At 38.3% G+C, this 16,477-nt stretch overlaps 1 protein-coding gene across 2 annotated transcripts in view; it reads left to right on the forward strand.

Moving 5' to 3' along the window:
• Positions 1–10,388: 10,388 nt before the first annotated feature.
• GALNT5 (polypeptide N-acetylgalactosaminyltransferase 5) overlaps positions 10,389–16,477 on the forward strand; it is a 60,689-nt gene continuing 54,600 nt past the window's right edge. The window contains exon 1 of one of the 2 annotated variants that reach the window (XM_023217512.3): positions 10,389–12,327. In XM_023217512.3, the coding sequence (XP_023073280.2) occupies positions 10,874–12,327 (1,454 nt within the window). In that variant the 5' untranslated portion in view covers positions 10,389–10,873. The remainder of the gene's footprint in view (positions 12,328–16,477) is intronic. The other variant, XM_023217513.3, reaches the window with a different exon arrangement.

Genomic DNA, 16,477 nt, shown 5'->3' on the forward strand with positions numbered 1-16,477 from the left:
CTTCAAACAATACTGTAATTGAAGCCTATAGGCCTTGCTTTTAAATGTTATACAACTCAATGATAACATAATAATTTGAATGTAGAGGCAATGGGATGAACTCTAAGTTTGAGACCGGCTTCCATGTAAATATTTTAAAAGAATTGGTGGGTACTTTGTGCCCAGGGTACAGAGTGAGAAGGGCATCTGGCTAGGCCCATCCAGGGAGCACACAATGGTCCGCTCTCTTTAACAGCCTAAGGCAGCTCTGCACAAACAAGAGACTCCGTACTGACCTTGTGGAGACTGGAACTGAAGCTCCTCCTTAGGACCAAAGAAGTAGGGACCTCATTTATTGAGAATCTACAATCTGTAATAACGGCATCGCCCACTTTTTTCCTGCCTGGAATGGTAAGAAACTAAAACACGGCACTCTTTCTTTGGTCCAGGAATTATCCTTATTCTTTCCTTAGATTTTTTTTTGAAAAACAGCTTTATTTAGGTATAATATATACACAACAAAGTGCACATTTCTAGGGTGTGCAATCGAATACATTTTGATACTGTGTTCATACCTTTGAAACCATCACCAGGATGAAGATAGTAGACATATCTATCATCCTTAAAGGTTTCTTTGTGTCCCTACATGATAAGAAAACCAATCCATTAACAAATGGATCAAAAATTTGAAGAGATAATTCACCAAAGAATGTAGACAGATGGCAAATAAGCACAGAAAAAGCTGTTCAAAATTATTAGTCATTAGAGAAATGTAAATTAAAACACAAATGGATACCACTATATACCCACAAAAATGACTACAATTAAAAAGTTAAGTGTTAGTGAAAATATGCGGACGTGTCAGTGGGAATATGAAATGATACAAGCACTTTGGGGACATTTTGGCAGTTTCTTAAAAGTTAAACACACCTTAGGTTTAGAAACAGAGGGCATAGCTTTGTATATTTGTGCCTTATGTGTACTCTAAGAGACCGTGTCTTTAATGAAGACCCACTCTATTGGTAGAAATGGAACTGCTTCCAGTCTTCCCACTTGATCTAGAAAAATATCTCTTAAATAGATTAACACGTACAATTAAAGCTCAGATTTTATTCCATGTGTGATTAGACTGCTTGAAAGAAGGGCAGAAAATATGTAGCACTTATGTTAATTGGTCTCCCATCCTGCAGCTTGCTTACTACCAGTTTATTCTTCATACACCCACCCGCTCTCTATCCAAAACCCTGCGAGTATAACACTCCAACTTTAAAAAGCTTCTATCCTTTGAACAGGAAAAATCCAAAATCTTGAACAAATACAACCGAAGCTCAGCCAACAATCTTTACCTCATTGCTTGCCAATCTACTGTAAAATCTAGTACTATCAAACAAATCTTAATTATCCATTCATGTTATTCTCATGCCTTCCTCCCTCAATGTTTTGAGCCTGTTTTTACCTCTGCATAGACTGCTCTTTCTAAATTATCCTTTCCCTATCCATAAGAGGAATTAACACTCAGTCATTACCCCCAGGACACCTTTCCAAACACCCCTACAAATAAGCTATTCCAGTTTTCTTATTTTGATATTAATATGCTTCTGCCGCTGAACCTGTGAGCCTCAATGTATGGTTGGTTGGTGGTCCAACTCTATCAGAATCATTATCTACTCCAGTTAAAATCCAGATTGCTAGGCCCTACACCCAACCTCGAAATCTCTGAGGGGAGAACGTCGGAACCTATATTTTAGTAACCCTTCCTCATGAAATGTTTGATGGACACACACACAAATGAAAACAACTGCACTAAATTATGGGCTTTGGCTTCTTTATTTGCCCAAAGCTTAGCACAGGGCCTAGTCTAGTATGTGGTCAGTACTCCATAAATATTTTTTAAATATACACCTAGTTACAAAATCTTCATGTATTTCAAATATAACATATTTAAATTTGAACTTTTCTTGTCTCTCAAACTATCGTTGTTCCCCCTACTTTTCCTGTTTCAGTTACTGAAGCTCTTACAGAGCCACCCTGAGCTATTTTCTCTTTTTAGACCCAAATCTATAATTAACCAATACTAATCACTCAGTTAACTAAGATTATGAGTTGCCAGTTTTGGGCTCACTGACAATTTGTCCTTCAGGAACCCACGCACTTTCTTCATTTTAATAACTAGCACAGTTCTTTGGCGAAGGAAGATACTCAATTAATGTTTTTCTTTTAAATTTATAAAATTTTTCCTAATTAAACTAAAATATTTTTTAAGTAAAAATTGGCTATACTACTATAAAGTAGTATAGCACAAATGTTGACTTAGCCTCACTACTCAAAAATCAATGAAAACTGAGGTCTAAACATAATACATTGTCTTTGAATGATAGGGTTCTTGTTTTTTTTTTTAACTTAGGCTTAATCAGTTCTGATTTATGACTAATATAGGCAACCCTTTTCAATAACAAATGTCTAAAGAGTATCCTGATTCTCTTGGTCTTAGGAAACAAGGTCATCAGCTTCCAAATTTTATTTAAATAGAGACATACACCAATGTTTAATGACTGCCAGAAGTTGTAACTCTTCATCTTCATTGGAAGAATTAGTTAAAATGGAATAATGTTTCCATTTGTATTTTTAGTCTACCTGTTGATATTGCAACAATGCTTGCCTTTTAGTATATGATTTTAAAACTTTTCTTTCCTTTTATGGATTTGTTTCACAGGATTTTGCATTTTCAAAGTCCCAATAAGTTGAAATTAACTATTCATGTGGATATCCAATTTTTCCAACACCATTTATTGAAGAAACTACCTTTTCCATTTTACGCATTCTTGGCTGTTTTGTCAAAGAACAACTGATTGTAAACTTGTGGATTTATTTCTGGGCTCTCTGTTCTGTGCCATTGGTCTATGTGTCTGATTTTATGACAGTATCATATATATATACACATATATATATATATATTTTTTGACACAGAGTCTTGTTCTGTCACCCAAGCTGAAGTACAGCAATACAAACTCGGTTCACTGAAACCTCAACCTCTTGAGTTCAAGCGATCCTCCTACCTCTGCCTCCCGAGCAGCGAGGACCACAGAGGTGCACCACCATGCCCTGCTAATTTTTTGTAGAGATAGGGGTCTCATTATGTTGCCCAGGCTTGTCTCAAGACAGTATTATAGTATTTTGATTGCTATAACTTGGTAGTATACTTTTGAAGTCAGGTACTATGATGCCTCTAGCTTTTTCTTTCTCAAGATTTTTTTGACTAATCAATATCTTTTATGGTTCCATACAAATTTTAGGATTTTTTTTCTATGTCTGTGAAAAACGCCAGTAGAATTTTGATAGACATTTTATTGAATTTATAGATGACTTTGGTTTGTATGAACATTTTAACAATATTAATTATTTCAATCTGTGAACACAGTATACCTTTCCGTTTGTTTATGTCTTCAATTTCTTTCATCAATATTTTATAGTTTTCAGTACACAAATATTTCACCGTCTTCATTAAAAATGCTTTCATCTCCTTGGTTAAAAAACAACTTATTCCTAAGTATTTTTCTGCTATTGTAAATAGGCTTGTTTGCTTAATTTCTTTGTGGTAAAAAATCAACTCAACATTGATTAAAGACCTAAACAGAAGACCTAAAAGTGTAAAACTACTAAAAGTAAACATAGAGAAAAATCTTCTTGACATTAGTCTGAGTGGTTATTTGCAACTCCGAAAGCACAGATAACTAAAACAAAAATAGACAAATGAGACTGCAGGAAACTAAAAAGTTTCTGAACAGCCAAGAAAACAATCAACAGAGTGAAAAGACAACCTATGGATGACAGACTATATTTGTAAACCATACATCTGATAAGGAGTTAATATCTCAAATATATAACCATGTTTCTTGCACTCCTACTGATTGACAAAGAGCTTAACTCAGTATCAAGAAAGCAACTGGATTTAAAAATAGGCAAAAAAAAAAAAGTAGACCTTTTTCAAAAGAAGACATACAAATGGCCAACAGGTATATCTTAAAAATGCTTAACATCACTAATCAGCAAGGAAGTGCAAATCAAAACCACTATAAGGTATCACCTCATACATTTTACAATGGCTATGATGAAAAAGATAAAAGATAACAAGTTTCATAAGGATGTAGAGAAAGAGGAACACTTGTACACTGAGGGTGGGAATGTAAATTAGTACAACCATTATGGAAAACAGTGTGTAGTTTCCTCAAAAAAATGAAAAAATAGAATTACCATATGACCCAGCAATCACACTTCTGGCTATATATCCAGAGGAAATTAAATCAGTACCTTGAAGAGATAGCTGCAGTCTCATGTTCATTGCAGCATTATGCACAATAGCCTAGATATGGAATTCACCTAAGTGTCCATCAACAGATGAATGAATAAAGAAAGTGCAACATACAAACATATATACATCACACACTCACACACACACACACACAGAGAGAGAGAGAGAGAGAGGGAGATAGGAATGTTATTTCACCTCAAAGAAAGAAGAAAATCCTATCATTTGCAACATTGTAGATGAACCTGGAGGACATTACACTAAGTGAACTAAGCCAGGCATAGAAAGACAAATACTTCATGATCTCACTCATATGCAGAAGCTAAAAAATTGAACTCATAGAAGTAGAGAGTAGAATGGTGGATGGTGGTTACTGCGGGTTGGGGGATGGAGAAAGTTGGAAGATATTGGTCAAAGACTACAAAGTTTCAGTTATACAGGATTAGTAAGTTCTGGAGAGCTAATGTACAGCATGATGACCATAGGTGATAATGATATATTGTATACTTGAAACATGCAAAGAGAGTAGATCTTAAATATTCTCACCACACACAAAAAAAGATAATTATGTGAGATAATGGAGATCTGCTGCATTGAGGCAATCATACCACAATGTATAAGGTTATCAAAAGTCATGTTGTACACCTTAAATATTTAATATATATAATTTTATTAGTCAATTATAGCTCATATAAATCTAGGGAAAAGAAAGTAAGTAATGCATCTATGGATAATCATTATTCTCTGTAAAATATACATTTAAGTTAATTTTCCTTTTACATCTTTCTTTTTACTTAGGGGTGAGTAGTTGAGTGAATATCATAAAATAAAACAAATATTATTTACTCAGGATATACTCACATAGTCAAGAAACTTTCAAATACCCAGAGAAAGTAATGCTAGATGCACAGCCAGAGAGCTGTAACTGATGTTTCTAAGATTCTGTATTCCCATCTGGGAGATTTAAGGCTAGATATAAAACAGTGTTTACTGAGCTCCTACTTGATTAACAATGAGGACGATTCAAAGATATTTGCCATAAGAATATTACACAAATATACTTTTCACACTAACCTTACGCAGATCAGTTTTACTGAACAGTTTATGATCTAGTCTGTGAAAATAAATGTTGAGGATTAAATGAGATAATGTCAAGTGACTAGTGGCAGGCCCTTAGTAAATTCCCAATGAATGGTTGCTATTAATATGATTATCCTGAGAACAACCAAATAGAGTAGAGGGCAAGTCCTCCTACTATTATACCTGTTTTACAGAAGAAGAAACTAAAATCTGTTTTTAAATTTTTTGTACCAACTGGAGTGAGACTGATAATTGGAATAACCCCTCCAAACGTCTCCCAAGGATAATTCATAACTCCAGATTTTCAGACGGATATCATCCCCAACTAAGTACGTGCAGATTCTTGAAAAATTTGACCAGCCAAAGGTACTTGCATTCTACCACTTGGGATGACAAGCCAGGCTTCCTAACTGTGGGGTACCTCAAATAACCAACCAACTTGCATATTTAGTTTCCTGCTGATAACATGGAAATTAATACAACTAAAATTTTAGAAGCACCATCATTTACCAATATATAAAGGTCATGTGTTGGGCAATATGTGTGTTGATGAAAAGGTAGAATTTCCTAATATCCTTTTCTTTTTTTATTCCTTTTACCTATAAAATTCATTGATCTAAGATGTGAAACAGCACGTGTGTCAGAAAAGAGAAGAAAAAGGAGAGAGCTGTATAGCTATGGGGGCCATAGAAATTGTTACTGAGTCCCTGAAGACTCATAGTGTTGAATCATTGGTATGGCTTATAACCAACTTCTGCCATCATCACAGATTATCATTAACTTACAAGGGAAAAGGCCAAGAAGAGGCTGGGAAGAGAACCTTACACAAGCTTTTCCATGTGTGACACATCCAAGGTCATATGGCTATTAGTGGCCAAGTCAGTACTTGAGACCAGGTCTGACAACCAATCTACTCCTCTATTTCTAGGATATTTAATCAACGTTTACTTACTCTCTTACCTACTCTTCACATCTCATTCTGAATTGTATGTCAGATAGACTGAAGACTAAGCCAGAGTTAATATGTTGCTTTACCCATAATAGATAAGCCAAGATTCCCTTTTAATTTCCTTAACATGTTGCTCTCCTGTTGCAAGTAATTTGTGTTTTGATTGTAAGGACAAACCAGAGAGGGATAAAAAGAAATCAGTACTTTTTGATAACATTTATATGGAAACAAGAATATATTTCAAGCAGTGTTTTAAACTATCAGGCATAGAATGTAACAAGTGTTGACTTTCCTAAAAGACATTTGAGTAATTCCAACTGCCATTTGGGGTGGGATGGTGGCTGGACGAGATTGAATCATGCAGAGTAAAATAATTTTAAAGCATTCTATTTTCATGTTTAAAACAATATTGTAATGCAAACCATTTTTCCATGATGCTAAAAAAATTCTCACTTTATTCTGGAATGTGGATGCTAAAGATGTGTGCTATGTTTTTTGCTGGTGGCGTTCTACTGAGGGGAGTTTTAAGGTTGTTAGGGGCAGAGACAATGTCACCTACTTCATGTTTGGGGCATGTAGGGAGTTCTCAGTGAACAACAGTCTTGTTAAATCTATAATTAGAGGAAATAAGAATGGCAAGAATAAAATAAAATACTCAGATATGTTTCTTCCCCATTGTCAGAATCATGTTAGTCACTAGTTTTCTACTTGTTTTCTGGGAAGAGCTGGGTGCATTGCCTCCCACATGCACCCAACACTCCTATTACAGCAAAGTATTAGCAACAATATGAATGGCAGCGGCTAACATTTACAGCGTACCTTCAGTGTAATGATAACTTAAACCATTTGTAAATATTCTCACATTAACCTGCAAAGCAGAATATTTTTTTATTGCTCAGCAACCACATAAAATTAACCATCCTGCAAGGTCACACAGCTAGAGAAGGAGTACTGTGTGATATTGAAGCACAGGGACTACAGTCATGTATTCAAGACCCAACTCCTCCAATCTCTACTGGAAGTTGCTTTACCTCTCTAAGGTTTCATTTACTGACTACAAAATGCATATTGTAATTTTCTCTTTCCCATTAGATTCTTGTGAGGATTTAGTGAGATAGTCAATGGAAAGAACTTAGCCAAGTGATTGAGATATATATATAAAATGCTTAAAACAATATTGCAATGCAAATCATTTATCCATGATGCTAAAAAAATTCTCACTTTATTTTAGATTGTGGATGCTAAAGATGTGTGCTGTTTTTTGCTGGTGGCATTCTACTGATGGGAGTTTTAAGGTATATATATAGTTATATATATATATATAAAATAAATACACATATGTATATACAGACACACATGCACATACATGTATGCAGAAAAACACTAAGGCCTGTGTTTCCAGTCGTGCTAGATCTCAAAAACTTGTGATTCTCCTAAGGTACTATGCTCTCTCTTCATTTCTATGCTTTTGCTAATTTATGTGCCTTTTACCATCTAATATTTCTTTTCTCAGACTACAATATGGGCAAAGATAACTATTCTCTTATTCATTTTTCAAGTCTAAGAATAGCTTATTCAAAATCATCCCTGCCTCCCAAAACTAAGCTCCGTCCCATAGAATCCAGGATATTATTTCTCCCAAATTACTTATGGCATATTGTAACATATAATATGTTTCTACTTGTCTGTGTCAATCAATAAACTGTGAGGTCCTCAAGCACAAGAACTATATCCTTTTACTTAGTGTCCCTCAACACCCAACACATGGCCTGAGCTGTGGAATGTAAGCAATATGTATTGGAAAGATGGACAAATTGAGACAGGGATGCACACAGGAAATAGTTGAGTCATTGATGCTGCCATCCATGTGGATATTCCAAGTCGAAGTGCGCAGGCACTGAACAGAAAAGAGAATCAGACACTCAACAAACATGCTATGGTAGCTGCATTTATCTGCATTCCTTCCCATGGGGCAAAGGCCAAAAGCTGTAGAAAGCAATGCATATGTATAAAGAATTTGGAATCTCTCCTTCCCCTCTCAAGTCACTGGAAACCTAAGTTTACCTCAAAGCATGGAAGCTAGACCCTCCCCACACTAGAGTAATGAATGGCAGTATTGTCTACAAATCACTCAGAGTTCCTCAGAGAGATGGACAGTGGTCTTGAGCAGTGCTTCTCAAACTCTATGTACAATGTCCATAGAGTCAAATGGACTCTATTTGGCAATGTCAAAATGTACATGTTGATTTGGTTGTTATGAAATGCATAGTTTTTATTAGACTGCACTTTATTTGTCAGGGAAGGAATGTTACACAAGTTGTAGACTGTATTGGCTAGGATTTTTTGGAGAAACAGAACCAATAGGATTCATAGAGATGGATAGATGAGCAGCAGCTTATTAGAGGAATGGACTCACATGGTTATGGAGGCTAAGAAACCTCAGGCCAGGCCACCTGCAAGCTGGAGAACCAGGAAAGCCAGTAACATGGCAGATTCCAAGTCCAAAGGCCTGTGAACCAAGGAAGCCAATAACATCACTCTCAGTCTGAAGCCAAAGGCCTGAGAACCTAGTGGAGGATAAAGGAGTTGTGGGGGCAGACTGGTGCAAGCCCCAGAGGCCAAAGCCAGAGTACCTAAAGTTCTTGTCCAAAGGCAGAAGAAGAAAGATGTCCCATCTCACTAAGAGAGAAAGAATCCACCTTTCCCCTGCCTTTTATTCTATCTGGGCCCTCAACCAATTAGTGGTGCCTGCCCACATTGGGTGAGGGCATCACCTGCGCGCTCAGTGCACTGAGTCAAATATCAATCTCTTCTGGAAACACCCTCACAGATATACCTAAAAATAATGCTTTACTGGCTCTCTGGGTATTCCTTAGCCCAGTCAAGTAGACACCTAAAATCAAACGTCTCATGGGCAATGTTAAAAAAAAAAAAAAAAAAATGAGACTTTTTTTCTAGACCAGTGTTTCTCAACTTTAGCTGCACATTTGAAAGACCTGGGAAGTTCTGTAAAAAAAAAAAAAAAAAAAAAATATATATATATATATATATATACACACACACACACACACACAAAATCATACACACACACACACACACACACACACAAATATCAACCCAACTGTCATCTCCGCCTCCTCTCTCATCAATTGATCTGAGTTTGGGGGAATCTTCTTTCAAGTGGTTCTAATGAAAAGCCTGTGGGGGAGCCACTACCCTACCAGACAACCAGCATCACTCAAAATCTGGTCCAAGTCCTGGTGTGGTTCAAACTGTTTCTAGCTGGTTCACGACGAGATAAGTACTGAAACTGAGAGTAAGTGTGTTCAGGCTACTCTAGAAAAATAACGCAGACTAAGTGACTCATAAACAACAGAAATTCATTTCTCACATTCTGGAGACTGGGAAGTGAGAAATCAAGCCACCAGCAGATTTGTTGAGTGGTGAAGGCCCATTTCCTGGTTCATAGATGGCACCTTCTCATTATGTCCTCACGTTGTGGAATGGCAAGGCCATAGGGCCTCTTTTGTAAGGGTGCTGATTCCATTCATGAGGGCTCTATCCTTATAATCAAATCATCTTCAGAAGCCCTACCTCCTAATACTATCACATTTATGACTACGTTTCAACGTATGAATTTGGGGTGAACATAAATATTCAGACCATAACAAAGTGTTCAGAAACTTTTATAGCAATATGACAAATTAAGTTTATTCTTAATTGAATGTAATAATAAAAACAGATGGATTAGTGAAAAAAAAAATAGTTGGCTTATAAAGAAATACATTGAAACCCCCTGAAGGAATGGTCTAAATAACTAAACATATACATCTCTGGAAGTGAGGATATACTGGGACCCTTCTTTAAGCTGTTATGTCTTAAAGCTGAAATATTAACTTCAGTGATAAATTCCTCAGGCAGAGCATTGGCACCTGGGTACAACAGGGTTAATGAGCAGGAGTGGGGTAGGTGGGGTTACAAACCAGGAACACATGCCCTCCAAGTTAGATAGCTTTTTTTTCTCTTTAATTGCCCTTAAAACACACACGCTCTCACATAACACAGAAGGTGAGAGCTGAATGAAGTTTTCTGGGTAATGGCATGAAATGTTTTCCTTATGAGAAGTGGTGTTGAGTTACAGCGTGCAGACGGAGAACGGGGAGGAGAGAAACAGCAGCCTCAATCTGGCCCCCACCTTTTCTTGGGCTTGTAGGAAGGTGGACATGGGCTCCCGGAGACAAGACAAGTAATATGTTGAACTGTTTGGTGACTGGAATCAACTTTTCCTGGAGTAACCTAAGGCCAGTGTTTACCAGAACTTAGCTAGGGCCAGCCAAGCAGGCACAGATGCTCTGCTATGAAATGCCACGCAGGCAGAGACTGACAAGCGGTAGGAGCTGAGCTTTCCCCTTGGACTGCTGCTTCCTGCTGTGTTCAGGGGAGGGGGTCACTTTCTGGCAACTCTGCTGCTGCTGCTGCTGCTGCTGCTACTTCAGCTCCCTCTCCACTCAAGGTAAGCAGGCTAAGGGAGGGCAGGCTGCAAGGGAAAGCTTTGTACCATGAACAGGATCCGAAAGTTTTTCCGAGGAAGTGGGCGAGTCTTGGCATTTATCTTTGTAGCTTCTGTCATCTGGCTGCTCTTTGACATGGCAGCTCTCCGCCTCTCATTCAATGAGATCAACACTCGGGTCATCAAGGAAGACATTGTGAGGAGGGAGCGGATAGGATTCAGAGTTCAGCCAGACCAGGTGAAAATTTTTTACAGCAGCATAAAAGAGACGAAACCTCCCCTAAGGGGACATGGGAAAGGGGCACGGGGCAAAGAGAACTTTAGAAAAACTGAGGAGAGTGTGCTCAAGGTTGAGGTGGACTTGGACCAAACCCAGAGGGAAAGAAAAATGCAGAATGCCCTGGGAAGGGACAAGGTTGTACCATTGTGGCATCCTGCACATCTGCAGACCCTCCCTGTGCCTCCTAACAAGCAGAAGACAGAAGGGAGAGGCACCAACCCTGAAGCCTCCTCTCACCAGGGGACACCAAAGCAAATGACAGCTCAGGGGACTCCAAAAATCTCATTCATAGCAGCAAAAGAAACTCCATTAGTCAAAATATCAGCACACATGGGACGTGTCAGTTTAAAACAGGAGCCCCTGAAGAGTCATAGTCACAGCAGTGACACATCAAAACTAGCAGCTGAAAGGGACTTGAATGTGACCATCAGTCTTAGTACTGACAGACCAAAGAAGCGATCACAGGCAGTAGCAAAAGAGAGGGCACACCCTGCCAGCACAGCAGAGCCAAAGTCTGAGGAAGCCATGTCCTTAAACAAAACTAAGTCTCAGAGCAAAGAAGTCAATGCAAATAAATACAAGGCCAATACAAGTCTTCCTTTTCTTAAGTTCATTGTCAATTCAAATCGCTTAAGGAAGCAATCTATTAATGAGACACCTTTGGGAAGTTTGTCAAAGGATGATGGAGCTAGAGGGGCTCATGGGAAGAAACTCAATTTCTCTGAAAGTCGTGTTGTGGTTATAACCAAAGAAGAAGAGCAAAAGGCAGACCCCAAGGAGGTCTCCAATTCTAAAACCAAAATTATATTTCCTAAAGTATTGGGTAAAAGCCAAGGTAAACATATTTCCAGGAATAGAAGTGAAATGTCTTTCTCTTCACTTGCTCCACATAGAGTACCACTGTCCCAAACTAACCATGCTTTAGCTGGAGGGCTAGAGCCAGCAAAAATCAACGTAACTGCCAAAGCCCCCTCTACAGAATACAACCAGAGTCATACAAAAGCCCTTTTACCTGAAGACAGTGGAATGCACCAGGTGTTAAGAATTGATGTGACGTTTTCTCCAAGGGACCCCAAAGCTCCAGGGCAGTTTGGGCGTCCTGTAGTTGTCCCCCATGGAAAGGAGAAGGAGGCAGAAAGAAGATGGAAAGAAGGGAACTTCAATGTCTACCTTAGCGATTTGATCCCAGTGGATAGAGCCATTGAAGACACCAGACCTGCTGGGTAAGACCTATTTATCTTCTCTTTCCTCAACCCCAAGTGCTTTGGTTCTTATATAGAGAGGATTTATTGCTAGATAATTCCGTGTGGTTTTTGGTCACCTAGAGAATTAAAGAAACATTAATCATTGGATATCATTCAAATATTTCACCAACTACATAGAGAAAAATTCTCGTATCAGCAGTTGCAGAGTTCTCATTCTCTGAGACTTTGGTCCCCACCATTAGCTCATGTTCAATTTCCTTCTCTCTGTTGAAAACCTATTAAAATGATTAGATGAACTCAGTTCATAATAACGTATATATAAATGGTAGAGCTTAAAGTGTAATTCCATTAGAATAGCGACAATGAAGTGAATTCCCAATTTTGGAGCTTTTCATTATTAGCAAGTTTGTCAGGAATATATTTGGGAAAGAAGCACAGAGAAGGACTCTTCTAGGCCTCCCTGGAATCATATCTCAGCCAGCAGAATTCTGCCTAATCATGAGTAATGATAACCAGGATAGCAAGAGAAGAAGTGACTTTACTCCCTAAAATTTAATGTCTTTTATAGATGAAGATGGTAGACATTTCAGGAGATCAGTTACATAGGAATAATAATGTTGGAAAAAGTCAATCAGTCCATACCAGCAAACACCTACAGGAGGTATAAAAAGCATGATAATAATCACTTCTATTTGTAGACATTCACTATTTACAAAGAGCCTGCATACATATAGATGAACTCCATATGAGCCCTGGAAAGGAGGAGGCTGGCATTATGGTTCAAATTAACAAGCTGGCAAGGGTGCTCAGAAGTTACAACACTTTCTCAAAGTAATGCAGTTCTAAAGCTGCCCAGTGGACCTTCAGGAACCAGTCCTTCAAAAAGTTAAATTCCTGTATCACCAGATGTAGATCAAAGCATAGATACTTAATCTGATTCAAATATAATTAGTTTCCTGGCATTTTTTTTCTTGGCCCACTGATAAGTGAAGTTACTCAATAGCCGTATTTCAATATCTGTTAACACAGTTCCCTGAGTCAAACAATATTTGCCAGGAAGTTGGATTGGGGAATGTCAAGATTGAGACTTAGCACGCGTGGCATGTAAACAATGGCCTTGTGGCTTCTGTAGAAAATTCTTCTTTGTGATCTAGGTAGTCAGCATTACATTTTAGTCAGTGTTACTAGGAGGAAGGCAGATACAGGGGAAGCTTTATCCATATTAGAAAGAAGAGTCTCTTCATTGTGACGTCGGCTACAACCAGGTCATTTTCCATCTCTTAGCCATCAGCAAATGGCTATCAGCCATGCACTGCTTAGGTCAAGCACTGTGCCATTCACACTTCTCACCCTGGTGATAATCACAGCCTTGAAGAGGACACAGACATACTCAAAGATGAGGAAACTGAGGCCTTGGGATGCTAGATTGCTTGTGGTCACAAAGCTAGTCATTGTAGATAAATGATTAGAATTCATGCTCAAAATTATTCTGCATTCTTCTCCATCTCTTGCCAATCTCCCCTCAAAAAAGGATCCTAAAAATTACGTTGACCCAGCTGTAATCTAAAGTCCTGTGTATCACAGGATTACACATGCTAGCTTTGAACAGAAAGTGCAGGGAAATGAAGTAGCTGTTAAAGCAGTTTCATTTTAACATGCCCTTATTGACCCAGCAGGCTGCTAGGGAGTCTGGGGAGGAATTAGATACTGCACAGAAGCACAAGCTCCAGTTCCAGACCAGAGAAAAGGCACATGTGTGGTGGGGTGGGGGTGCCCAAAGCAAGTAATAACAATGTTATCACCAGTGTGGCTCACTGAAGGCTCAGTGGCTCCCAGTGCTTTTTAGTTTCTATACTTTGGTCTGTAGAAGGTGAGCATTGCAGCCCAGAAAAGTTACAGTCAGGCTCTGTCCTCTGTCTTCTGAAGGAGGTTGTCCCAACTGTAGGAAAAACTGACACGTGTGCTTGAGAGGATGAGTCAGAGAGCATGTGGCCAAGCCTCCTCCCTCTTATCACATAACCCACCTTGGCTAAATATAGGCGTGTTCTCAAGCTGCCTGGCGGATGCTACGCTCCACTCAGGAGTCTACCACCAGGGATCCTGGACCTGGGGCCTCCCAAAGTATTTTTCAGTCCTTTTGTAGCCCTCTTCTTTGAAAGAGGATAAATCATTTTTTGTTCTTTTATCCAAACACCCTGACTATAAATATGTGTAAATTATGTATTCATGCAGATAAAGGTTAAAGAAAATACGATCAAAAAAACATTTGATTCATCAGGTTGGCAAGATTTGGAGTGTTTTTTTTTTTCTTTTTTTACTTTGGATTTATTTATTTTCAGCCTTGCTCAAAATGTGTTTGAGGTAGCTGCTTACAGGAACGCACGCAATAAGACTTTTTAAGATAATAAGTTTTCAAAGTCAGCATAAGGGGAAATTGTTATAAAACAGAATAAGAAAATGAGTATGTGTGTGTGAAAGAGAGAGAGAAACAACTATAAGAACACAAGAGGGCTACCTTAAAATTAGCTGAAGTAGCATCCTACTGCAACCTTTAAATTTTGAGAGTTTCGGAGAATATCTTCCTTATTGACCTATTCATTTCCCCAAAATCCACTGTTATAGATGAATTAACACATAACTGGCATATCACTACTGCTCATTGAATATAGAATGCACCAAAAAATGTAAAAAACAACAACAACAACAACAAAACACACACACACACAGATTGGGTATAATTATTTAAATTCAACTTCCCCCAGTGAAGATAATAACTAGTCAGTAGTTAACATCATTTAAAGATGAATTAGCTGATGTGCTAGGGTGAGGTTACCATTAAGAAGTAGAGGACAGGCATGGTGGCTCATGCCTGTAATCTCAGCACTTTGGGAGGCCACGATTGGAGAATCCCTTGAGCCCAGGAGTTTGAGATCAACCTGGGCAATATAGTCAGACCTCATCACTACAAAAAATTTAAAAATTACCCAAGGGTGGTGGTGCATGCTGGTAGTCTCAGCCACTCAGGAGGCTGAGGTGGGAGGATTACTTGAGCCTGAGAGGTCGAGGTTGCAGTGAACCAAGATTGTGCCACTGCACAATAGCCTAGGTGACAGAATAAGACCTTGTCACAGAAAACAACGACAACAACAAAAGCAGAGGAGACAGGCAGGGATTTCCAGGACAACTTCTCTTACTCTAGTTCTAAAATCAGATTCTCTTTTCCAAACCTGCTCTTTCCTCCTTTTTCTCTTGAGTCCCAAAGGAACACTGCTAAAATATTAAGATGCAATTTCACACCTCTTTTCTAAAGCACAAGAACTCCTTTCTGTTCTCAGGGTTACTCACACTGTCCTTTTCTGTCTGCCCATGTTTCTCCCCTTTGTGGTATAGCAATAGCACCCCGCACATGACATTTTCTCCAAGCTGGGCCCTCAGCATGAGAAAAGCTAATCTCTTTGCTCTTCTCCACCCATTAGGGTTGTAACCATCCACTGAGGTTTTCATTCACTGGTCCCTTCCCACAGCCTCCCTCCATCCTCACCAGTCTCTTACACACATTCTAATCCAACATTACTCAAAATTCAACTGTGGCTTCCCTCCACCTGGACCATGAGGTGGCCGTGACCTCTAAATTGCAATTATTCTTAGTGTACACAGGCATCCTAGTTACTGAAACACTCTTTACTGCGTCTGTTTTGTCTCCTTAGTGAAATTATAAGCTTCTGAAGGAAACTCCTTCTTTAGCTTAATTTCGTACTCCTTTAGCACTGATCACAGTGCTGTGCATTCAGAAGCAACAGGTTTACACAGTATGAATTTAAAATTTGTTTCTCTGAATTTGTTTCTCTGAAATGATTTTTGAACATTGATACTACCTTAAAAATAATCAAAAGGTAGCAATTCAAATGAAACCTGCAACAAGTCTATTTATAAATTATTAATGACTTCTTAATTTTTCATTATGAATATATGGAATAAATTAAAATCTGATTTAAGGCAAATACATTCTGTTTAATGTTATGATCTATTCCTTAATTTGTGTTTATTCCTTATTTTATATTTTTGTTATTGTTTTGGTTCTTAATTTTAATGTTTTGGCTTTCAAGAGAGGAAAGCCTATTTTATTTACAAGAATGTTTTATGTCAGCATGTAAAATACAACTTCATT

This window comes from Piliocolobus tephrosceles, chromosome 11 (genome assembly GCF_002776525.5).
Source record: "Piliocolobus tephrosceles isolate RC106 chromosome 11, ASM277652v3, whole genome shotgun sequence".
NCBI classification, from domain to species: Eukaryota; Metazoa; Chordata; class Mammalia; order Primates; family Cercopithecidae; genus Piliocolobus; species Piliocolobus tephrosceles.